Genomic DNA, 26575 nt, shown 5'->3' with positions numbered 1-26575 from the left:
AGTAGTGCAGTCGGTGTATGAGTTAAGGTTTGAGTGTATAGGCTAATTGTGTTCCTGGCTGGCAAAACCATGCATTGTCCAACTCATAATTACACCATCTTCTTTTGAGCTGGACCCTTGATTAAGTCGGTATGTCTGTCTGTTTTGTCCTCTCGTCAGCATGTGTTGCCATGGAGAAGTGGCAGCCACATGGGTGCTGTTGGCATGGCAATGACACACATGGGAGCGAGTGATAGACACTGGGGACATCACAGACAGTAAATAATCTGTACAATCTGACTCTACAAAACCACGTTACAATGTACATTTTGTTGATTGCTAGACATACAAATACGATTGTTTATTGTTACATTTGAAACGAGGTCTAGTTGTGGCCACAACCGGACTAGATTGTGAACGACTGTTGGCAAAATGCATTGCTTGACTGCCGTGAGGGTGATGAGCACAATATCATTTGAACTGCAGCACCCCAAACAATTCGTTGTCTAGTTAGTTGAGCAGAGGCTGTGTATGTTTTGGTTCTACAAAGCTGTGTCCATCATAATATTGCACAATGCGATCAATTATCATGCAACATGCAACAATTTCACTGAGTTACAGTTCATATAAGGAAATCAGTCAATTGAAATAAATTCATTAGGCCCTCGTCTTCAACTCACATCAAGGCGGTGACCCGTTCCTGTAGGTTCATGCTCTACAACATTCGCAGAGTACGACCCTGCCTCACACAGGAAGCGGCGCAGGTCCTAATCCAGGCACTTGTCATCTCCCGTCTGGATTACTGCAACTCGCTGTTGGCTGGGCTCCCTGCCTGTGCCATTAAACCCCTACAACTCATCCAGAACGCCGCAGCCCGTCTGGTGTTCAACCTTCCCAAGTTCTCTCACGTCACCCCGCTCCTCCGCTCTCTCCACTGGCTTCCAGTTGAAGCTCGCATCCGCTACAAGACCATGGTGCTTGCCTACGGAGCTGTGAGGGGAACGGCACCTCCGTACCTTCAGGCTCTGATCAGGCCCTACACCCAAACAAGGGCACTGCGTTCATCCACCTCTGGCCTGCTCGCCTCCCTACCTCTGAGGAAGTACAGTTCCCGCTCAGCCCAGTCAAAACTGTTCGCTGCTCTGGCACCCCAATGGTGGAACAAACTCCCTCACGACGCCAGGTCAGCGGAGTCAATCACCACCTTCCGGAGACACCTGAAACCCCACCTCTTTAAGGAATACCTAGGATAGGATAAAGTATTCCTCCTACCCCCCCCTCCCCCTTAAATGAGTTAGATGCACTATTGTAAAGTGGTTGTTCCACTGGATATCATAAGGTGAATGCACCAATTTGTAAGTCGCTCTGGATAAGAGCGTCTGCTAAATGACTTAAATGTAAATGTAAATGTCTATGGATTTCACAGACTTGAAATACTAATATGCATCTGTTGGTTACAGATACCTTTAAAAAAGGTAGGGGCATGGATCAGAAAACCAGTCAATATCTGGTGTGACCACCATTTGCCTCATGCAGCGTGCGAAGTTGCTGGATATTGGCGGGAACTGTAACACGCTGTCGTACAGGTCGATCCAGAGCATCCCAAACATGCTCAATGGGTGACGTATGGTGAGTATGCAGGCCATGGAAGAACTGGGACATTTTCAGCTTCCAGGAATTGTTTACAGATCCTTGTGACATGGGGTTGTGCATTATCATGCTGAAACATGAGGTGATGGGGGTGGATGAATAGCACACCAATAGGCCTCAGGATCTCGTCATGGTATCTCTGTGCATTCAAATTGCCATTGATAAAATGCAATTGTATTCATTGTCCGTAGCTTATGCCTGCCCTTACCATAACCCCACCGCCACCATGGGGCACTCTGTTCACAATGTTGACATCAGCAAACTGCACTCCCACACGACGCCATACACGCCGTCTGCCATCTGCCCGGTACAGTTGAAACTCGGGATTGATCTGTGAAGAGCACACTTCTTCAGCCTGCCAGTGGCCATCGAAGGTGAGCATTGCCCACTAAAGTCGGGTATGCTGCCAAATTGCAGTCTGGTCAAGACCCCGGTGAGAACGTCGAGCATGCAGATGAGCTTCCCTGAGTTTCTGACAGTTTGTGTAGAAATGCTTCAGTTGGGAAAACCCACAGTTTAATCAGCTGTCAGGTTGCTGGATATTGGTTGGTCTCAGACGAACCCGCAGGTGAAGAAGCCAGATGTGGAGGTAATGTGCTGGTGTGGTTACACGTGGTCTGCAGTTGTGAGGCTGGGGATGTAAACAAATGAGAGAAATAAGCTTTTTGTGCATATGGAACATTTCTGGGGTCTTTTTATTTCAGCTTATGAAATAATGGGACCAACACTTTACATGTTGCGTTTTATATTTGTGTTTCGTGTACATTCTACAGACCCTACTGAGTATTCCCTACAGTACTACGGCACCCAGAATAGTTTTTGCTCTATATGCCAACATGTATTCCACCGATCCTAGTCAATTGCCAAACATTTTCTGTAAAGAAAACAACCTTGCATGTTGCGTTTTATATTTTTTTGTTCAGTATATTTTGCCTGTGCACATATATGACAGGCGTTTGTTGGTCGGATCACCTCTCCTGAGTCACCGGAGGAGCGCGGGCTAATCCTGTCGTAGAATTCATTGCGGCCAGCAGGTCAAACGAAAAGTCACTCAGAAATACAAACCATGACTCTCGAGTCAGTAGCAAGAGTAGTTAAAAAAAGACAGAATCGTTCGCGAACCGCACATCACTAGTGTCATGTCTTTTTGTGTGCGTCAGAGTAGTGAGTGTGCGGCTCATCTGAGTTGTAAGTGTGTGTGGTTTTGTGAAGTCATGATTACCGGAGTAGTTTTCGACGAGGCTGTCATGAAAGCGCTTCGGTAGAGTATGGGTGTAGTGTGGCTGGCACACCCTTACTATACTCTCCAACAAAGTTTGTGTTAGTCAGGAGAATTCTCACTCACTCTTACTCTCACCCTCCTCTCTCTAGGAGATGTGGGGGCCCAGGCCCTGTTCACAGTGCCGCGGCGGCCTGGCTTTGGCACCATGGGGAAGCCTATCAAGCTGCTGGCCAACTGCTTCCAGGTGGATATCCCCAAGATGGACGTCTACCTCTATGAAGTAGACATCATTCCCGAGAAGTGCCCGCGTCGCGTCAACAGGTATACAAGCTGCGCTTGATCAAACCCACAGACCTATCATATGTGTGTCAGCATGAACATTCTCAAAACAACACAAACTGGCTGCAGAGCTTTCATTTGATCACATGAACTGTACTCCGCATCACTTTACCCACATTAAAGACCAGGGTTATGGATCAGTGTTGGAGAGTCGATATATTTGTCTCTCTGGTGCCCCTATAGGGAGGTGGTGGACTCCATGGTGAAGCACTTCAAGGTGACCATCTTTGGGGACCGAAGGCCAGTCTACGATGGGAAGAGGAGCCTCTACACAGCCAACCCCCTACCAGTCGCCACAGCAGGGGTGAGATGCGCGCGCACACACACACACACAATAACAGTTGTAGTGTAATTTACCATATGGGATGTCAGATGGGTGTTCTGGTGATTCATTGAGTTGCCATAGAAGTTCAAGCTATCTATATTCTCTTCAGGTGGATCTGGACGTCACCCTGCCAGGGGAGGGGGGTAAGGATCGCCCCTTCAAAGTGTCCATCAGGTTTGTGTCGCTAGTCAGCTGGCACATGCTGCATGAGGTCCTGACAGGGCGCACCGTGCCTGAGCCCTTGGAGCTGGACAAGCCCATCAGCACCAACCCTGTACACGCTGTGGACGTGGTGCTGCGACACCTGCCCTCCATGAAGTGAGTCACTGCCGCCCTACTGGACAGCAGTGGCATTACAGATTTCACTTTATGTATGGGCCTAGGAGTGTTCATGTACTATAGAACTGCTGTCAGAAGCCCTTTGCTGTGTCTTTCCAGATGTGGAACAAGCTATTCTGTCCGTTGTGTAATTTAAGAGTGTGTATTTATCAACACTCATAGTCCAGAATATAGTAGTAGTAGTTTATAGTGTAGATTCTTTCAAAAAAGATATACAACCTACTGAAGCTATGTCTTGAATAAAACACGAGTAGAGTAATTCAATACATTTTCAGGCTGTGAAAGGTGACCCTCTCTTTCTTCTCCCCAGGTACACCCCAGTGGGGCGCTCATTCTTCTCCTCCCCTGAGGGTTACGACCATCCCCTGGGCGGGGGCAGGGAGGTGTGGTTCGGCTTCCACCAGTCGGTGCGGCCCGCCATGTGGAAGATGATGCTCAACATTGACGGTGAGGGCCTTTTCCCTTGACTGTGAGAAACAGGGACAATAATGACGTATTCTTCACTGGTGGCAGGGACTTGTTTCTTTCCATGTTGTCTGGATGACAATGATGTAGCATCTCAGTCAGTCTCTGATGTCTATGTTTAGTTGCATTTTGTTTCGTCGGTCATGTCTTTGATTGGTCCAAATGATATAGAATTCAGCCTATCCCTCACACTTTTACTCAGAATTGGATCCTTAGCTACATTCGAAGTCCCTGATTTGTCAATTGACATATTCTAGCTCTTGCTATTTGAATTTGGTTGTTGACTATCATAACATGGATCCTAAGCCGCATTCAAGTTCCTTATTTTAATTTGACCACTTCTCCTCTGTAGTATCGGCCACGGCGTTCTACAAGGCCCAGCCGGTGATCCAGTTCATGTGTGAGGTCCTGGACATCCATAACATAGACGAGCAGCCCCGGCCACTCACCGACTCCCACAGGGTAAAGTTCACCAAAGAGATCAAAGGTATGCAGAGTGACGTCACCACCACCACCCCAGGCACAAGAATGCTACCTAACACTTGAATGGAACACACTGCTAGACTCCTTGCATCAGTATTGAAATCCAGGGCTAATGTTTTTGTCATTTGTTTTGGTTGTAGGGATATTGGTATTGTGATAGTTCACTCACTCCTTTCTGTATTGCTGAATCGTTTTATATTGAACATAAATATAAGCTCAACAATTGAAATAAATTCATTAGACCCTAATCTATGGATTTCACATGACTGGGCAGGGGCGCAGCCATGGGTGGGCTTGGGAGCGGGACTGCACCCCTGCCCAGTCATGTGCAATACATAGATTAGGGCCATAATTAATTTTGAATGAATAGTTTTTCTCAAACATATGCACCTCCTCCCTGCTTTGCTGTGTCCAGGTCTGAAGGTGGAAGTGACCCACTGCGGGACGATGCGGAGGAAGTACAGAGTGTGTAACGTGACCCGCCGCCCTGCCAGCCACCAGACGTGAGTACCTATACACAGAGAGACAGGGATATGTGTAGTTTGGCGGCAGGCAGACCAGAAGTTAAGAACGTTGGCCCAGTAACCAAATCCCCAAGCCGACTAGGTGAAAAATCTGTCGATATGCCCTTAATCGAGGCACTTAACCCTGAGTGCTCCTGTAAGTTGCTCTGGATAAAATGTCTAATATTACAATGTAGGTTAACTCTGACACAGCCTGGACCGAAGCCTTGAATTGCCTCTAAATTGGACTAATGGGCAGCTTCCTGGATACAGATATATATATATATATATTTCTTTAAATGTTTTATTTCACCTTTATTTAACCAGGTAGGCCAGTTCAGAACAAGTTCTCATTTACAACTGYGACCTGGCCAAGATAAAGCWAAGCAGTGCGACAAAAACAACAACACAGAGTTACACATGGGATAAGCAAACGTACAGTCAACAACACAATAGAAACATTTATGTACAGTGTGTGCAAATGTAGTAAGATTAGGGAGGTAAGGCAATAAATAGGCCATAGTGGCGAAATAATTACAATTTAGCATTAACATTGGAGTGATAGATGTGCAGATGATGATGTGCAAGGGGGGATACTGGGGWGMAAAAGAGCAAAAAGAAATAAATAACAATATGGGGATGAGGTAATTGGATGTGCTATTTACAGATGTGCTGTGTACAGGTACAGTGATCGGTAAGCTGCTCTGACAGCTGATGCTTAAAGTTAGTGAGGGAGATATGTCTTCAGCTTCAGCGATTTTTGCAATTCGTTGCAGTTATTGGCAGCAGAGAACTGGAAGGAAAGTCGGCCAAAGTAGGTGTTGGCTTCGGGGATGCCCAGTGAAATATACCTGCTGGAGCGCGTGCTACGGGTGGGTGTTGTTATGGTGACCAGTGAGCTGAGATAAGGCGGGGCTTTACCTAGCAAAGACTTATAGATGACCTGGAGCCAGTGGGTTTAGCGACGAATATGAAGCGAGGGCCAGCCAATGAGAGCATACAGGTCGCAGTGGTGGGTAGTATATGGGGCTTTGGTGACAGAACGGATGGCACTGTGATAGACTACATCCAATTTGCTGAGTAGAGTTTTGGAGGCTATTTTGTAAATGACATCGCTGAAGTCAAGGATCGGTAGGATAGTCAGTTTTACGAGGGTATGTTTGGCAGCATGAGTGAAGGATACTTTGTTGCAAAATAGGAAGCTGATTCTAGATTACATTTCTTATTGGAGATGCTTAATGTGAGTCTGGAAGGAGAGTTTACAGTCTAACCAGACACCTAGGTATTTGTAGTTGTCCACACATTCTAAGTCAGAACCGTCCAGAGTAGTGATGCTAGACGGGAGGGCAGGTGCAGGCAGCGATCAGTTGAAGAGCATGCATTTAGTTTTMCTTTTATTTAAGAGCAGTTGGAGGCCACGGGAGGAGAGTTGTATGGCATTGAAGCTTGTTTGGAGGTTTGTTAACACGGTGTCCAAAGAAGGGCCAGATGTATACAGAATGGTGTCGTCTGCGTAGAAGTGGATCAGAGAATCACCAGCAGCAAGAGCGACATCATTGATATATACAGAGAAGAGAGTCGGCCCGAGAATTGAACCCTGTGGCATCCCCATAGAGACTGCCAGAGGTCCGGACAACAGGCCCTCCGATTTGGCACACTGAACTCTATCTGAGAAGTAGTTGGTGAACCAGGCGAGGAAGTCATTTGAGAAACCAAGGCTATTGAGTCTGCCGATAAGAATGCGGTGATTGACAGAGTCGAATGCCTTGGCCAGGTCGTTGAATACGGCTGCACAGTACTGTCTTTTATCGATGGCGGTTAAGATATCGTTTAGTACCTTGAGCGGGGCTGAGGTGCACCCATGACCAGCTCAGAAACCAGATTGCACAGCAGAGAAGGTACGGTGGRTTTCGAAATGGTCGGTGATCTGTTTGTTATCTTGGATTTCGAAGATTTTAGAAAGGCAGGGCAGGATGGATATAGGTCTATAACAGTTTGGGTCTAGAGTGTCTGCCCCTTTGAAGAGGGGGATGACCGAGGCAGCTTTCCAATCTTTAGGGATCTCAGATGATACGAAAGAGGGGTTGAACAGGCTAGTAATGGGGGTTGCTACAATTGCGGCGGATMATTTTAGAAAGAGAGTGTCCAGATTGTCTAGCCCAGCTGATTTGTAGGGGTCCAGATTTTGCAGCTCTTTCAGAACATCAGCTATCTGGATTTGGGTGAAGGAGACGCGGGGGGGTTTGGGCAAGTTGCTGCSGGGGTTGTAAAGCTGTTGGCCGGGGTAGGGGTAGCCAGGTGGAAAGCATGGCCGTAGAAAAATGCTTATTGAAATTCTCGATTATTGTAGATTTTAATCGGTGGTGACAGTGTTTCCTAGCCTCAGTGCAGTGGGCAGCTGGGAGGAGGTGCTCTTATTCTCCATGGACTTTAGTGTCCCAAAGCTTTTTGGAATTTGTGCTACAGGATTCAAATTTCTGTTTGAAAAAGCTAGCCTTTGCTTTCCTAACTGACTGTATATTGGTTCCTAAGTTCCCTGAAAAGTTGCATATCGCAGGGCCTATTCGATGCTAATGCAGTTCGCCACAATATGTTTTTGTGCTGGTCAAGGACAGTTGAGTGAACCAAGGGCTATATCTGTTCTTAGTTSTACATTTTTTTGAATGGGGCATGCTTATTTAAGATGGGGAGGAAAGCACTTTTTAAAGAATAACCACTGATGGGATGAGGTCAGTATCCTTCCAGGATACCCGGGCCAGGTCGATTAGAAAGGCATGCTCGCTGAAGTGTTTTAGGGAGCGTTTGACAGTGATGAGGGGTGGTCTTTTGACCGTGGACCCATTACGGACGCAGGCAATGAGGCAGTGATCGCTGAGGTCCTGGTTGAAGATGGCAGAGATGTATTTAGAGGGCAAGTTGGTCAGCATAATATCTCTGAGGGTGCCCGTGTTTACGGATATAGGGTTGTACCTGGTAGATTCCTTGATAATTTGTGTGAGATTGAGGGCGTCTAGCTTAGATTGTAGGACGGCCGGGGTGTTAAGCATATCCCAGGTTAGGTCACCTATCTCTAACTCTGAAGATAGATGGGGGGCAATCAATTCACATATGGTGTCCAGGGCACAGCTGGGGGCTGAGGGGTTCTATAACAAGTGGCAACCGTGAGAGACTTATTTCTGGAAAGGTGGATTTTTAAAAGTAGAAGCTCAAACTTTTTGGGCACAGACCTGGATAGTATGACAGAACTCTGCAGTAGATTGCAACTCCGCCCCCTTTGGCAGTTCTATCTTGATGGAAAATGTTGTCGTTGGGGATGTAAATTTCAGAATTGTTGGTGGCCTTCCTAAGCCAGGATTCAGACACGGCTAGGACATCAGGGTTGGCGGAGTGTGCTAAAGCAGTGAATAAAACTAAGTTAGGGAGGAGGCTTCTGATGTTAACATGCATGAAACCAAGGCTTTTACGGTTACAGAAGTCAACAAATGAGAGCACTTGGGAAATAGGTGTGGTACTGGGGGCTACAGGGCCTGGGTTAACCTCTACATCACCAGAGGAGGAGTAGGATAAGGGTACGGCTATAAGAACTGGTTGTCTAGTGCGCTGGAGCAGATTTCTGGGCATGGTAGAATAGATTCAGGGTATAATGTACAGACAATGGTATGATAGGATGTGTGTACAGTGGAGGTCAACCTAGGCGTTGAGTGACGATGAGAGAGATTGCATCTCTGGAGGCGCCAGGTGAGGTCTCTACGTGTGGGGGGTTGGGACAAAAGAGCTATCTAAGGCATTTTGATTGGGACTGGGGGCTCTACAGTGAAATAAAACAATAAGTACTAAACAAGACAACAGTAGACAAGGCATATTGACATTAGAGAGAGGCATAGAGCAGTCACGGGTGTTGATCGGGAGACCTAAGACAACAACGGGTAAATGGCGATGAATGGGCAGAGAGGGTCAGTTGGGTACGCACAGGACCAGAGTTCGAGGCTCTGGCCGACATATAAACAGAGGCCTGCTGGACTGTTCACTAACGCAGTACATCAGCTGTGTAGCCGAGTGATCATAGGGTCCAATGAGCAGCAATAGGTGAGCCGTTCGGTAGTTGCTACTACGCTAGGCGAGCGGGAAACGACAGCATTCAGAAAGCTAGCGGACCGGGGCTAGCGGATGGGTCTTCGGCGACATCGCAACGGAAAAGCGTGTTGAAACCACATCGGACGATTTACGTCGGCAGACCAGTCGTGATGGATTAAGTCTAGTCCTGGTCTAAAAAGCAAGCTCAATGGAGAATCTCCTTTGAATATGCTTTTTGATCAAGGACTTCTCTTAATCTGTGTCCCGAGAAACCACCCCTAAGAGTTGAACATGAAAACTAGATGAGCACAAAGTCACAAAACTCCATGTTTCTCCTCTCTGAACCCCCAGGTTCCCCCTGCAGCTGGAGAATGGTCAGACAGTGGAGCGCACGGTGGCCCAGTACTTCAGAGAGAAGTACAGCTTGCAGCTGAAGTACCCCCACCTCCCCTGCCTCCAGGTGGGCCAGGAGCAGAAACACACCTACCTGCCCCTAGAGGTGAGTACCAATAATAGTATTGCCATTGGCTCTTTGTAGAGCCCTGAGCGCCCTCTTTGTAGAGGCCTGTCTTTCCTGGTCAGAGCATCTGCTCAGGATAAACTCAGGGCCCTAAGCATAATACTGTACCAATACGGCTGTCTTCTGTATTAAATTACTTTAACTCACATTCCTATGTCTCCTTGCAGGTGTGCAACATAGTAGCTGGCCAGCGCTGTATTAAAAAACTCACTGATAACCAGACGTCCACCATGATCAAAGCCACGGCCCGCTCTGCCCCAGACAGACAGGAGGAGATCAGCAGGCTGGTGAGTACTGTCTAAAGCGCCCTCCAATGACTGGGAGGTATTACGACTACTGAGTGACACGTCTACATAGTTAATCATACTAATTGCTTGCATTGATATACTGCTTTTCCAGATGCTCAAAGCGCTTACGTACTGTTGTAAGTGGGGAAACTCGCCTCATCCACCACCAAAACGAATGATTTCCTGTTTTGCTACTACCCCTCCCTCGATCCTTCTCCTCTATCCTTCCTCTCTCTGTGTCCAGGTGCGGAGTGCGAACTATGAGATGGACCCGTTCGTCCAGGAGTTCCAGTTCCGCGTGCGTGACGAGATGGAGCAGGTGACGGGCCGCGTGCTGCCAGCCCCCGGGCTGCAGTACGGCGGCAGGGTGAGCTCGGAACACTTCATGGTATCTACCCTTTTAAATCATCCTTCATCTGCATGTCTCTGTGCGTGTCTGTGATTTAGCTTCACCATCTCTCTTTCTTGCCCCTGGGCTCTAACTTTTGTCGCTTTTGACGAACTGTCAACCTCTACCACCATTTCACCCACCTCTGTTTTTCTCTCTGAAAATAATAATTTCGACTTTTCTTATGTGAAGGCTATGACAAATGGCATGACAGTGTTTTTAGATACATACAATTATACTCTTCCCCCTTCTGTGTGTGTGTGTCAGCCCCAGCAGGTGAACCCTGTGGTGTCTTTGCAGAACCGCACGGTGGCCACGCCCAGCCACGGCGTGTGGGACATGAGGGGCAAACAGTTCCACACCGGGGTGGAGATCAAGATGTGGGCCATCGCCTGCTTCGCCACACAGAGGCAGTGTCGCGAGGAGATCCTCAAGTGAGTGGTGTCTGTCTCATACATGCATACATACACTGTACATCATAAACACACACAGACAGACAGAGAGGTCTGTTTCAACAGTTAAATACTCAGCACAATGCAATAACATAATATACATACAAATATTATTATCATATCTTTGTTATTTCACATTTATTACACTGAACAAAAAGTCTAAATGCAACCTATAACAATTTCAAAGATTTTACTGAGTTACATATAGTTCATATAAGGAAATCAGTCAATTTAAATAAATAAATTAGGCCCTAATCTATGGATTTCACATGACTGGGAGTACAGATATGCATTTGTTGGTAACAAATACCTTAATAAATAAAAAAAGGTAGGGGCGTGGATCAGAACACCAGTCAGTATCTGGTGTGACCACCATTTGCCTCGTGCAGCGTGACACCTGTCTTTCGCATGGAGTTGATCAGGCTGTTGATTGTGGCCTGTGGAAGGTTGTCCCACTCCTCAATGGGTGTGAGGAGTTGCTGGATATTGGCGGGAACTGGAACACGCTGTCGTACACATCACCTCATGCTGAAACATGAGGTGATTGTGGAGGATGAATGGCACGACAATGGGCCTCAGGATTACGTCACGGTATCTCTGCATTCAAATTGCCAACAATAGAATGCAATTGTGTTCTTGTCCATAGCCTATGGCTGCCCATACCAGCACTCAGATAAGCTTCGCTGAGAATTCTGGTTGTGCAAACTCACAGTTTTATTAGCTGTCTGGGTGGCTGGTCTCAGACGATCCAGCAGGGGAAGAAGCTGGATGTGCAGGTCCTGGACTTGCGTGTTTACAGGTGGTCTGCGGTTGTGAGGCCGGTTGGACTTTCTGCCAAATTCTCTAAAACAACGTTGGAGGCAGCTTATGGTAGATAAATGAACATTCAAATCTCTGGCAACAGCTCTGGTGTACATTCCTGCAGTCAGCATGCCAATTGCACACTCCCTCAGGACTTGAGACATCTGTGACATTGTGTTTGACAAAACTGCACATTTTAGAGTGGCCTGTTTTTAATCAACTTCTTGGTGTGCCACACCTGTCAAGTGAATGGATTATCTTGGCGAAGGAGAAATACATTTATGCACAAAATTTAAGAGAAATAAGCTTTTTTGTGCATATGCAAAATGTCAGGGATCTTCTATTTCATGTGCATGAAACATGGGACCAACACTTTACATGTTGCATTTTATATATTTTTCCAGTATGATTTATTTACGTTGGTTTCTGCAAAACTTTGTCTCTGTGTGTCCGTCCATATCGTCTCTTTGGGTCTCCTCGTCCTCTCTCTCCTTCTCATCCTCTCTCTTCTTCCCTCTGTCTCTCCAGGGGTTTCACTGACCAGCTGCGTAAGATCTCTAAGGATGCTGGGATGCCCATCCAGGGCCAGCCATGTTTCTGTAAATACGCCCAGGGATCAGACAGCGTGGAGCCCATGTTCAGGCACCTGAAGAACACCTACACTGGCCTGCAGCTCATCATCGTCATCCTACCTGGGAAGACCCCTGTCTATGGTACAGTCCCAGACTAGACACTGTTTCAAGCAGCCACCCTTTGCTTTGATGACAGCTTTGCACACTCTTGGCATTCTCTCAACCAGCTTCACCTGGAATGCTTTTCCAACAGTCTTGAAGGAGTTCCCACATGCTGAGCACTTGTTGGCTGCTTTTCTATCAATGTGGTCCAACTCATCCCAAACCAGCTCAATTGGGGTGAGGTCGGGTGATTTGTGGAGGCCAGGTCATCTGATGCAGCACTCCATCACTCTCCTTTGTCAAATAGCCCTTACACAGCCTGGAGGTGTGTTGGGTCATTGTCCTGTTGAAAAACAAATGATAGTCCCACTAAGCACAAACAAGACGGTATGGCGTATCGCTGCAGAATGCTGTGGTAGCCATGCTGGTTAAGTGTGCCTTGAATTCCAAATAAATCAGACTGTCACCAGCAAAGCACCCCCACACCATCACACTCCTCCATGCTTCACGGTGGGAACCACACATGCGGAAATCATCCGTTCACCTGCACTGCGTCTCACAAAGACACGACGGTTAGAACCAAAAATSTCACATTTGGACTCATCAGACCAAAGGACAGATTTCCACCAGTCTAATGTCAAATGGTTGTGTTTCTGGCCCAAACTATTCTCTTCTTCTTATTGGTGTCCTTTAGTAGTTGTTTCTTTGCAGAAATTCCACCATGAAGGCCTGATTCACGCAGTCTCATCTGAACAGTTGATGTTGAGATGTGTCTGTTACTTGAACTCTGAAGCATTTATTTGGGCTGGTTTATGTGACTGCACTTGAAGAAACTTTCAAAGTTCTTGAAACTTTCCTGAATGACTGACCTTCATGTCTTAAAGTAATGATGGACTGTCGTTTTTCTTTGCTTATTCGAGCTGTTCTTGCCATAATATGGACTTGGTCTTTTACCAAATAGGGCTATCTTCTGTATACCACCCCTACCTTGTCACAACACAACTGATTGTCTCAAACGCATTAAGAAGGAAAGAAATGTAAACAAATTAACAAGGCACACCTGTTAATTGAAAAGCATTCCAGGTGACTACCTCATGAAGCTGGTTGAGAGAATGCCAAGAGTGTGTAAAGCTGTCATCAAGGCAAAGGGTGGCTACTTTGAAGATTTTCAAATATATAGAGTACCAGTCAAAAGTTTGGACACACCATAAACAACAGAGTAGGGCTGTCTAAGTCCTTAGTTTTGGGGTTATGCTCAGGTAAAAAAAATTGGCTAATCTATACTTCTGTATTTCAAGGGGTTTCAGATTTATTGGAATGGCTGGAATTCTGATAGACTTTGGTTTTTCATGTAAAGATATCATTTAATCGTAGGATGGGTTAGAAGAAGCCTACATAACCAACCCATAAAGTAAAATGTAACATCCATATATGGCCAGCTATGTCAACTTTAACATTGACTTATCCTGCAATAGATGTCTTTCAGTTGGTAACATGCATTTTTCGCTTCTTCTAATGCCTCTTCAGGGGAAAGTAATCTGAAAGTAACTGAGTTTGGGTAATCCAAAAGTTACATCACTGATTACAATTTTTGAGAGGTAACTAGTAACTAACAGGTTACATTTAGAAAGTAACCTACCCAACCCTGTATATATAAAGTACCAGTCAAAAGTTTGGACACACCTACTCATTCAAGGGTTTTTCTTTATTTGTACTATTTTCTACTTTGTAGGATAATAGTTAAGACATCAAAACTATGAAATAACACATGTAGAATCATGTAGTAACCAAAAAAAGTGTTAAATAAATGTAAATATATTTTACATTTTAGATTCTTCAAAGTAGCCACCCTTTGCCTTGATGACAGCTTTACACACTCTTGGCATTCTTTCAACCAGCTTCATGAGGTAGTCACCTGGAATGCATTTCAATTAACAGATGTGCCTTGTTAATTTGTTAAAWWWWTTTTATTTCTTAATGCGTTTGAGACACAGTTGTGTTGTGACAAGGTAGGGGTGGTATACAGGAGATAGCCCTATTTGGTAAAAGACCAAATCCATATTATGGCAAGAACAGCTCAAATAAGCACAGAGAAATGACAGTCTATCATTACTTTAAGACATGAAGGTCAGTCATTCAGGAAAGTTTCAAGAACTTTGAAAGTTTCTTCAAGTGCAGTCACAAAAACCATCAAGCGCTATGATGAAACTGGCTCTCATGAGGACCGCCACAGGAAAGGAAGACCCAGAGTTACCTCTGCTGCAGAGAGTTACCAGCCTCAAAAATTGCAGCCCAAATAAATGCTTCAGAGTTCAAGTAACAGACACATCTCAACATCAACTGTTCAGATGAGACTGCGTGAATCAGGCCTTCATGGTGGAACTTCTGCAAAGAAACAACTACTAAAGGACACCAATAAGAAGAAGAGAATAGTTTGGGCCAGAAACACAACCATTTGACATTAGACTGGTGGAAATCTGTAATTTGGTCTGGAGTCAAAATGTGACATTTTTGGTTCTAACTGCCGTGTCATTGTGAGACGCAGAGCAGGTGAACAGATGATCTCCTTATGTGTGGTTCCCACTGTGAAGCATGGAGGAGTGTGATGGTGTGGGGGTGCTTTGCTGTGATTTATTTGGAATTCAAGGCACACTTAACCAGCATGGCTACTGCAGCATTCTGCTAGATAAGCCATTCCATCTGATTTGCGCTTAGTCCCACTATCATTTGTTTTTCAACAGGACAATGACCCAAAACACACCTCCAGGCTGTGTAAGGGCTATTTGACCAAGGATAGTGATGGATTGCTGTATCAGATGACCTGGCCTCCACAATCACCCGACCTCAACCCAATTGAGATGGATTGGGATGAGTTGGATGGCAGAGTGAAGGAAAAGCAGCCAACTAGTGCTCTACATATGTGGCAACTCCTTCAAAACTGTTGGAAAAGCATTCCAGGTGAATCTGGTTGAGAGAATGCCAAGAGTGTTCAAAGCTGTCAAAGGAAAATGGTGGCTACTTTGAAGATTCCAAAATACATTGGCAAGAAAGTATGTGAACCCTTTGGAATTGCCTGGCTTTCTGCATTAATTGGTCATCAAATTTGATCTGAGCTTCGTCTGTCACAATAATAGACAAACAGTGTGTTTTAAATGTAATAACACACACATTATTCTATATTTTTTTGTCTATATTGAATACATCATTTTAACTATACACAGTGTAGGTTGGGAAATGTATGTGAACCCCTAGGCTAATGACTTCTCCAAAAGCTAATTGGAATCAGGAGTCGGCTAACCTGGAGTCCAATCAATGAGACGAGATTGGAGATGTTGGTTAGAGCTGCCTTGCCCTATAAAAAAAACACTCACACAATTTGTGTTTGCTATTCACAAGAAGCATTGCCTGATGTGAACCATGCCTTGAACAAAAGAGATCTTAGAAGACCTCAGATTAAAAATTGTTGACTTGCATAAAGCTGGAAAGGGTTACAAATGTATCTCTAAAAGCCTTGATGTTCATCAGTCCACGGTAAGACAAATTGTCTATAAAATGGAGAACGTTCAGCACTGTTGCTACTCTCCCTAGGAATGGCCGTCCTGCAAAGATGACTGCAAGAGCACAGCGCAGAATGCTCAGTGAGGTTAAGAAGAATCGTAGAGTGTCAGCTAAAGATTTACAGAAATCTCTGGAACACGCTAACATCTCTGTTGATGAGTCTACGATACGTAAAACACTAAACAAGAATGGTGTTCATGGGAGGACACCACGGAAGAAGACACTGCTGTCCATGTCTGAAGTTTGTAAAAGTGCACCTGCATGTTCCACAGCGCTACTGGCAAAATATTCTGTGGACAGATGAAACTACAGTTGAGTTGTTTGAAAGGAACTGGTACTGGTACTGACTGGTACTGTATATACACAGTGCATTCGGAAAGTATTCAAAGCCCTTGACTTTTTCCACATTTGGTTATGTTACAGCCTTATTTTAAAATGTATTAAGTTTTTAATCCCTCATCAATCATCACACAATGCCCTATAATGACAAAGCAAAATAAGGTTTTTAGAAATTGTTACAAATATTACATTTACGTAAGTATTCAGACCCTTTACTCAGTACTTTGTTGAAGCACCTTTGGCCACGATTACAGCCTCGAGTCTTCATGGGTATGACGCTACAAGCTTGGCATACCTGTATTTGGGGAGTTTCTCCCATTGTTCTCTGCATATCCTCTCTAGCTCTGTCAGGTTGGTTGGGGAGCGTCGCTGCACAGTTATTTTCAGGTCTCTCCAGAGATGTTTGATTGGGTTCAAGTTCGGGCTCTTGCTGGGTCATTCAAGGTCATTCAGAGACTTGTTCCGAAGCCACTCGTGTTGTCTTGGTAGTGTGCTTAGGGTCGTTTTCCTGTTGGAAGGTGAACATTTGCCCCAGTCTGAGGTCCTGAGCACTCTGGAGCAGGTTTTCAACAAGGATCTCTCTGTACTTTGCTCTGTTCATCTTTCCCTCGATCCTGACTAGTCTCCCAGTCCCTGCCGCTGAAAAACATCCCCTCCACATGGATGCTGCCATCACCCTGCTTCACCGTAGGGATGGTGCCTGGTTTCCTCCAGACGTGAAGCTTGGCAATCAGGCCAAGGAGTTCAATCTTGGTTTCATCAGACCAGAGAATCTTATTTCAAGGTCAGAGACTTGACCAAGGCCCTTCTACCCCGATTGCTCAGTTTGGCCAGGCGGCCTTGTCTAGGAAGAGTCTTGGTGATTCCAAACATCTTCCATTTAAGTTCTTGGGGGCCGTCAATGCTGCAGAAATGTTTTGGTACCCTTCCCCAGATCTGTGTCTCGAAACAATCCTGTCTCAGAGCTCTACGGACAATTCCTTCGACCTCATAGCTTGGTTTTTGCTCTGAGATGCACTGTCAACTTTGGGACCTTTTTATATAGACAGGTGTGTGCCTTTCCAAATCATGTCCAATCAATTGAATTTACCACATGTCTACATAGGCATATGGAGGTCCATTATCAGCAACCATCACTCCTGTGTTCCAATGGCACATTGTGTTAGCTAATCCAAGTTTATAATTTTAAAAGGGTAATTGATCATTAGAAAACCCTTTTGCAATTATGTTAGCACAGCTGAAAACTGTTGTTGTGATTTTAAAGAAGCAATACAACTGGCCTTCTTTAGACAAGTTGAGTATCTGTAGCATCAGTATTTGTGAGTTCGATTACTGGCTCAAAATGGCCAGAAACAAATAACATTCTTCTGAAACTCATCAGTCTTGTTCTGAGAAATGAAGGCTATTCCATGTGAGATATTGCCAAGAAACTGAAGATCTCGTACAACGCTGTGTACTACTCCCTTCACAGAACAGCGCGAACTGGCTCTAACCAGATAGAAAGAGGAGTGGGAGGCCCCGGTGCACAACTGACCAAGAGAACAAGGACATTAGTGTCTAGTTTGAGAAACGGATTCCTCACAAGTCCTCAAATGGCAGCTTCATTAAATAGTACCCGCAAAGCACCAGTCTCAACGTCAACAGTGAAGAGGCGACTCTGGGATGCTGGCCTTCTAGGGTATGAATGTACAGCAATGGTCACCTATCATTTGGCACACTCCCCCCTCTCGTGCTAGCAACATATCAAGTGCTACCCTATTCTGTATAGCTGTGAGTTGAGCGGCTTGCAATTCCGGTGTTATTATCGAAAATTCTGTAGTGGTTAAATTTACCAAAGATTCTAAATTATATCCTAATCGATCTAAATCATGGGAATTTTCCGATGCCCCATACCAAGGAATTATCTCAAGTTTCGAGGATCGTCGTGACTCAATTGGAACGTCATTCTGTTGTGAAATGCTCCTTCTAACCCGTCTTAATCTGCTTGGAATGGAGGAGTTGGTTTTATGCATTACAACAATGGATATATTTAGTTGACCAAAAACACAGCACCCTGTCCAATTTGTTGGTAAATAAAGATATGCCTTATCACCACAGATCCAATAATGATCAGTAAACGTGGCCATATTGATGTGGAGAGTGAATGTCTGTTTCTGTCTGAATAGTGGTGTACCCCACATTTAGTTTACTGGGAATGCTAGAAGCACATGTTCCATTTATTCAGCTACATCCTATTGGGAAGACACTGTAATTAACACATGTTGACATTCCCAGATAGGATTCGTTGAATTGTGGTATGGAGATATTACTCGGGTTGTGACAATGGCATGTTTGGAATGCGGTTCACCGGGTTTGGATTAGAGTAAGTTCTGGTACAGTGTCTGGGTTCTAAAATATTTTCAGTGGATAATCAAATCCACCTCATATTTTTTGTCGATGACAAATCATCATTAATGCGTTTTACCCTGTGAAGGTTTACCCCATAAAGTTTCATTTGATAAGAGCACTTCCAGTGCACATAGTGTCATTAATGCTGGCCTCTACCGAATACTGTAAGAGTTGTGAGATCGCTGAGTGTGGAAAGACTACATGCATAGCAGGAGCTGTTTTCTACCATCAGTTCAGTTTTTACTGTATGATTAAGCAGTGACCATCAAGTGTTTCCCTCGTGATTCCGGCTGTGATGCTCATCAAGTGGATGCATCGACCTCCTCCTCCTTCTGGTATCTAGGCGACTATTGTTTGCTGGACTCCCGTCCTGAGCCTGCCGTTGGCTCGAGCTAGAGCGGCTGTTACTTAAGTCCCACCGTGGGACTATGCTGGTGTTGCATTGTGGCCACTTCTCTCTCTGGGCTGTTCTGGTCCTCCCAGGGTCCATACAACAGCTGCAATGAGAAGACTGATCACGAAAGCAACAAACATGATGCATAGAGTCCGGTCCTGGTCCTCCCATGGCATTTGGGGTTGCCTACGAAGGGACATCAGCTGGTACATCTTCATCTGGGTTGTGGGGCACCTTCCTGCAGTGGTTGGCGTGAACCCACATAGACCTTTCTGCAACTTTCACCGCTATCTGGGTTGTCAGGAGCACTTGGAATGGACCAGTCCAGCGCTGTTGGTGCCAGGTCTTTCTGCGGAGGTCCTTGATGACCACCCAATCGCCTGGTTGAAGTTTGTGGAGTGGTCCTTCCTTTTATTCAGGTAAAGCCGCTTTCACCCTGGGAAAAATGAGACTTCAGAACATTGTTAAGTGCCGCAAAGTAACTTACCATTTGATCCTTGCAACCCATCAATGTCAACCTGTTCTGTGGGAATGGAGTGTGAAGCATTATCATGGGTTTTCCTGTGTGTATTTCATGAGGTGCTAAACCAGTGGTACGATGGGCGCGTCCACACATGTACATCAGAGTCAGAGGCATTACTGTTACCCATGGCAATCTGGTCTCAGCCATCAGTTTAATCAATTTATTTTTCAGTGTTTGGTTGGCTCTCTCCTATGAGATCACCACTGGATGGATGATAACTGCAATGTATATTGCAGGTCAATCTGCAAACTTTCAGAGATGTTCGGAATAACACTATTTACAAAATGAGAGCCGTTAATTTGGACGGCAGGCCTCACTTAGGGACGATTTCCCTTAGTAGGTTCTTTTCCACAGCCATTGCTGTGGCATGCTTACAAAGAAATGCTTCTACCCATTTGGAGAAGGCATCAACCAGGCAGTACGTATACCCCTGGCATGGAGTAAGCTCAATGAAGTCCATTATGTGCTCAAAAGGTCCTTCAGGCCTTGGGTGGGCTGACATAAGCAGCCTTTGCCTGCGTTGTTAGTCATACAAATCAAACACTTAGCACAAAATCCAGTAGGAAACCAAAAAATGATGTACAATTTCTACTCCTCCCCCTTTGACACATGGTCTTGGCCAGACGGTCCAAGTCCAACGCTTGTTTAAAAACGTAAACACGAACCAGAACTGTGATTCTGGTGCGACGGGAATGCTAAAAAAACTGCATTAGCCAAATCAACAACTGAAAACCATTTTGCCGGCACAGAAGATAGAATCGTAATGGGGTTTGGCACAAGAGGAGCCATTGCATAAACTGCATCGTTAACAGGTCTGAGATCTTGAACAAAACGCCAATCACCTGAGGCTTTTCATACAGAAAGAATGGCGGTATTACAGGGAGAGTCTGGACAAGGCACAATAGCTCCTCTTTCTACCAATGAAGCATGAACAGGGGTAATCCCCTTGATAGCTTCCTCACTTAGGGGATACTGAGTTCAGCTTGGTCTGTGTGGGTGTGACAGTAAGCGGTTCAACCCCCCCCTCTTTCGCCCAATGTCTTACTTATCTTTAGCCCATACAGAGTCCGGGAGACCAATCAACATGGGCGACTCATTCTCCATGGAAATCATCTGTTTAGTGCTTTCAAGGTCATGCACATCTCATTGAACATGTACAGTCCAAAAAAATGGAACACACAAAGTATGTATGCTGGGGGAGAATTTMGACCCATCCCTGCAAGACAGACTTAAACCAAATACCAATATCCTCCCAAGCAGCAACATCTGTTTTTAGCTACCGATACATGTAGCACCCTGTCACTAAATACATACAACAAAGCCTGTTCTGTAGTCAATTTAACACTTAAAGCACAAAATTGGGGCCCACTATACATATCACTGCAAAGAAAGTTCTCTTGGTTATGGTCCCGGTCAGCCAACTTTGTTCATAATCTAAATCTCTTGTCAATAGTGAGAAATGTGCGGTCCAATGTAAGCCAGTCTGTGACATAAAACRACCTTCTGTTTCCAACAACTGCGAGCAGTTGATCAAATTTAATCAGTAGGGTCATAGTGTGACCCATGAATATCCTGTACGTCCMATGCATAGTACCACTCATGTTGAGACCGTGTCGGACAACATSATGAGTTGACGTCTCCTGAGGCTRTACAACAGTGAGGCCTTTTCCTTCACAAAGAATACGAATTCCCAATTTACAGAGAAGATCGCTTCCTGACAACTTTACAGGACAACATTCCCCCAAAAAGTTATTGATGGTTAATGCATGTGTTATTAACTTTAACAGGTARGGGCATTGTGAACAACTCTTTCATAGTCACTCCCGAGACTCCTACAGTGGTGGGAGGTTTGGAAATCAATTCTAAATCTATGACAGACATTGCAGAGCGAGTATCTACTAGAAATTCGATTGACTCACCACTGATGAAGAAACAAACCATTGGCTCCTCATGGGGGTTTTAAACAAATCTTTAAATGCTGTCTAAGGGTGTCAGCTGGCTCGATCTTGCGTCAGTCCATATGTGGGTTGTTTTCGGTGGAGGTCCGGTTCTCCTACGTCCCCGCCCCACTGCCCCCTGTTCGGTAGGTTCGTTTCGACATGTTCTGGCGAAATGTCCCTCCTTTCCGCAGTTGTAACAAGCACATTTCCTGTTGTTGCTCTTGTCTGGCCCACCAGTTAGCACTGGCTCCCCCTCTTCATCTACCTGTTCCTCTTCCCCTCTGTCCATCATTTTGATGTCTTCGCTGAGCCTGCCGCTGCTGGCCCTGTCCTTGATTTAAAAAGCCAGCTGTGCAGCTTGTAACTTCACTCCTTCTTTTTCTGTTCTCTGTTTTGTCTTGTCTTCTTGAGACAGTTGCTGCCTCAGCATGTTTGCAGTGTTCAATAACTGCTTGTAGACTGGTAGTTTCCCAGCCAATGCAGGTCATTTTTAACCTGTTTACCAAGGGTTGGAAAAAAGTCCATTCATTAGGGCAGATTTAAAGAGGCTGTCATAGTCATTRCGGCGGCCATCAGTCATTGGTTTGAGCCCGCTATGCTTTCAGTAGCAGGTTTCCAGCCCATGTCTGTAGTGTTCCAACGACTCTTCAGCWTTCTGCGTGCAACTATGGATAGCTGCCCAATCAGTCATGGGTGGGTAATGTTTATTGTATTTGATCACACAGTGTAACCAGTTGGGTCTGATACGCTCCACCCTCTTCCCATTGGTAGTTTTCATCAAAGCCTCCCTCAACGTCTGCCCATCGCAACCTCATCTTGACATGGCAAATGTGCGTGATCTCAGCTGCAGATGGCTTGTACAGCCGGGCCATCTTAACTTCTTTGGGACAGGGGGGCAGTATTGAGTAGCTTGGATAAAAAGGTGCCCAGAGTAAACTGCCTGCTACTCAGTTCTAAAAGCTAGAATATGCATATAATTAGTAGATTATTATAATTAGTATAATTGGATAGAAAACACTCTGAAGTTTCTAAAGCTGTTTGAATGATGTCTGTGAGTATAACAGAACTCATTAGGCAGGCAAAAACCTGAGAAAAAATCTAACCAGGAAGTAGGACATCTGAGGTTTGTAGTTTTTCAACTCTTTGCCTATCCAAGATACAGTGGAAATGGGGTCATATTGAACTTCCTAAGGCTTCCACTAGATGCCAACAGTCTTTAGAACCTTGTTTGATTCTTCTACTGTGAAGGAGGGGGGAATGGGAGTTGATTGAGTCAGGTGTCTGGCATGAGCTGATCACGCGCGCTCACGTGAGAGTTAGCTGCGTTCCATTGCATTTCTACAGACAAAGGAATTCTCCAGTTGAAACATTATTGAAGATTTATGTTAAAAACATCCTAAAGATTGATTCTATACTTCGTTTGACATGTTTCTACGAACTGTAATATGACATTTCGTCTGAACKTTCGTCTGGACTTGCCCGCGCGTCGTGAGTTTGGATTGTGTACTAAACGCACGAACAAAGATTTGGTATTTGGACATAAATGATGGACTTTATCGAACAAATCAAACGTTTTATTGTGGAACTGGGATTCCTGGGAGTGCATTCTGATGAAGATCATCAAAGGTAAGGGAATATTTATAATKCTATTTCTGACTTTGTTGWCTCCACAACATGGCGGATATCTGTATGGCTTGTTTTGGTCTCTGAGCGCTGTACTCAGATTATTGCATGGTGTGCTTTTTGGTAAAGCTTTTTTGAAATCTGACATCGCAGTTGCATTTAAGGAGAAGTGGATCTAAAATTCCATGCCTAACACTTGTATCTTTTAGCAATGTTTATTATGAGTAATTCTGTAAATTGATGTGGCTCTCTGCAAAATCACTGGATGTTTTGGAACTACTGAACGTAACGTGGCAATGTAAACTGAGATTTTTGGATATAAATATGAACTTTATCGAAAAAAACATACATGTATTGTGTAACATGAAGTYCTATGAGTTAGGTTAGTGATTAATTTAATCTATATTTCTGCTTTTTGTGACTCCTCTCTTTAGCTGGAAAAATGGCTGTGTTTTTCTGTGATTAGGTACTGACCTAACATAATCGTTTGGTGTGCTTTCATCGTAAAGCCTTTTTGAAATCTGACATGTTGGCTGGATTTACAACAAATTTATCTTTAAAATGGTGTAAAATACTTGTATGTTTGAGGAATTTTAATTATSGGATTTCTGTTGTTTTGAATTTGGCGCCCTGCACTTTCACTGGCTGWTGTTGAGGTGGGACGCTACCGTCCCGAATATCCCAGAGGTTAAGCTTTCATAGTGTCCGTTAGGTTCTAAATATCAGAGTAAGAACTCAACACAAATTAAACACTGTTGTTTGTGTGTGTGTATAGTGGAGTTTCACAATGGGAGCCAAGAGCAGCAAGGGAGAACCTTGCCTGACTGATCTGCTCATGGGACCAGTGAAGGTAATGGCAGATAAATGGGGCAGGGACATTCTGGAACAGGTACCGCTCTGGCAYAAAGTAGCAGATTTTCCCTTTAAAAATGCACATTGATTGAAATTTTATTCACAGAATGTAGAAAAAACGTATAAGTTTGAGGAAACCAAGAAAGCCAAGAAATGTCTAATAGATTGGAGTATGTTTAGAATGTGGGAAAGGGAAGCCGAAAGACGGACAGGAAAGTATATATATATACCCCAATTTGGGGTGGAATCTCTTCATTCTCTCTAAACATTACATCTCTGTTGCTAGGCAGGAAACTAAGTGATACGGGCAATACACTGTTCCTTCTCCCTTAACGTGACCTGACCTCCAACCCCTTCATCACTGATCCACAGCTCTCTCTCCCCTTATCAGTGCTGCCACGTGATCGTTTTCCCTGCACTCAGCACATTCCAAGCTTAATTGCACCCACCATATACCTTTTTCCTACAGATAACCACTAACTGCTGGTGTAGACCCTAGACTCTGTCTCTAGCATAACTAATGATTAATCATATTTAAAGTTCAGAAATCTGAACCCACCCATCTTCCTTAATATAATTTTAAATGTTATACCCACATGGCAGTTCCTCCTATGCATATTCCCACGTAGGTTTTAAATTTATAGCTGGTTTCCAATTATAACAGACTTTTACCAGTACACTGATGCATTCATTTTCTTTTACAATGTTTGTCTAACCTGCAGGATTATTTTGGACTTGAACCTCAGGACCCTGTCCTGGAATCACATAGCTCATACATTTACATCTTACGATGGTAACCCATGGCGTATTTCTTCAGGACTTTGTCCTGGTATCGCTATAGTACCTCAGGATATTATTCTGGAATTGCTTTCATAAGGACTCTCCTGGTATCTCTTACACACGTGACCTCAAATAAAATCTAATTTCATTTGTCACATGTGCCGAATACAACAGGTGTAGGTATAGAGGTTCTGGATGGCAGGAAGCTTAGCCCCGGTGATGTACTAGGCCATACGCACTACCTCTGTATGGCCTTGCGGTCGAAGGCTGAGCAGTTGCCATACCAGGCAGTGATGCAACCATCAGGATGCTCTCGGTGGTGCAGCTGTAAAACATTTTGAGGATCTGAGGACCCATGCCAAATCTTTTCAGTCTCCTGAGGGGGAATAGGCATTGTCATGCCCTCTTCACGACTGTCTTTGGTGTACATGGACCATGTTAATTTGTCAGTGATGTGGATGCCAAGGAACTTGAAGCTGTCAAGCTGCTCCACTACAGCCCCGTCGATGAGATTGGGGGTGTGCTCGGTCTCTTTTTCCAGTAGTCCACAATCATCTCCTTTGTCTCCTAGAGATGAACGTACTTTGGTGCGAAAAGTGCAAATCAATCCCAGAACAACCGCAAAGGACCTTGTGAAGATGCTGGAGGAAACGGGTACAAAAGTATCTACAGTTGAAGTCGGAAGTTTACATACACCTTAGCCAAATACATTTAATCTCAGTTTTTCACAATTTCACAATTCCTGACATTTAATCCAATAGAAAATCTTGGGAGGGAGCTGAAAGTCTGTATTGCCAGCCCCGAAACCTGAAGGATCTGGAGAAGGTCTGTATGGAGGAGTGGGCCAAAATCCCTGCTGCAGTGTGTGCAAACCTGGTCAAGAACTACAGGAAACGTATGATCTCTGTAATTGCAAACAAAGGTTTCTGTACCAAATATTAAGCTCTGCTTTTCTGATGTATCAAATAATTATGTCATGCAATAAAATGCAAATTAATTACTTAAAAATCATACATACAATGTGATTTTCTGGATTTTTGTTTTAGATCCGTCTCTCACAGTTGAAGTGTACCTATGATTAAAATTACAGACCTCTACATGCTTTGTAAGTAGGAAAACCTGCAAAATCGGCAGTGTATCAAATACTTGTTCTCCCCACTGTGTATATATACACACACAAACAAATCGGTCGTTTTAATCGGTATCGGCTTTTTTTGGTCTTCCAATAATCGGTATCGGCGTTGAGAAATCATAATCGGTCGACCTCTACTAATTATGTAATTTTCCTCGACTGTGTGTGTGTGTGTGTATTTATTTTGGTTATTTCCATAGCCAGAGTATACCATGTACAAGATGGCATTAGGTGTAAGATGTTTACCGGTGTCTACAATATGGCACCAGGTGTAAATGGTTCCCTTTGTATCTCCAACAGCTGAGGTGAAGCGGGTAGGAGACACCCTCCTCGCATGGCCACTCAGTGTGTCCAGGTGAAGAACTGGTGAAGACGTCCCCCCAGACCCTCTCCAACCTCTGCCTCAAGATCAACGTCAAACTGGGGGGCATCAACAACATCCTGGTCCACCAACGGTAAAGCAAAGTGAAAGAGCGTGTGGCCACAGGCAGAAAACCCCTTTTTAGCGAAACGCATATATACTTTATGATGGAAACACCTAGGTT

General features: G+C 44.6%; 1 protein-coding gene across 2 annotated transcripts in view; it reads left to right on the top strand.

Annotated features, from left to right (window-relative positions):
• ago3b (argonaute RISC catalytic component 3b) overlaps positions 1 to 26575 on the top strand; it is a 46722-nt gene that overhangs the window by 6798 nt on the left and 13349 nt on the right. Inside the window, exons 2-12 of one of the 2 annotated variants that reach the window (XM_023976319.2) lie at positions 3001 to 3172; positions 3374 to 3494; positions 3625 to 3833; positions 4165 to 4301; positions 4672 to 4806; positions 5218 to 5305; positions 9731 to 9878; positions 10067 to 10186; positions 10431 to 10574; positions 10875 to 11008; positions 12356 to 12540. In XM_023976319.2, coding sequence (XP_023832087.1) covers positions 3001 to 3172; positions 3374 to 3494; positions 3625 to 3833; positions 4165 to 4301; positions 4672 to 4806; positions 5218 to 5305; positions 9731 to 9878; positions 10067 to 10186; positions 10431 to 10574; positions 10875 to 11008; positions 12356 to 12540 — 1593 coding nt within the window. Of the gene's footprint in view, positions 1 to 3000; positions 3173 to 3373; positions 3495 to 3624; positions 3834 to 4164; positions 4302 to 4671; positions 4807 to 5217; positions 5306 to 9730; positions 9879 to 10066; positions 10187 to 10430; positions 10575 to 10841; positions 11009 to 12355; positions 12541 to 26575 lie in introns of both variants that reach the window. The other variant, XM_023976320.2, reaches the window with a different exon arrangement.

The sequence above is a fragment of the Salvelinus sp. IW2-2015 genome, linkage group LG31, assembly GCF_002910315.2.
Source record: "Salvelinus sp. IW2-2015 linkage group LG31, ASM291031v2, whole genome shotgun sequence".
NCBI lineage: Eukaryota > Metazoa > Chordata > Actinopteri > Salmoniformes > Salmonidae > Salvelinus > Salvelinus sp. IW2-2015.
This window is presented reverse-complemented; position numbering and strand designations above follow the sequence as displayed.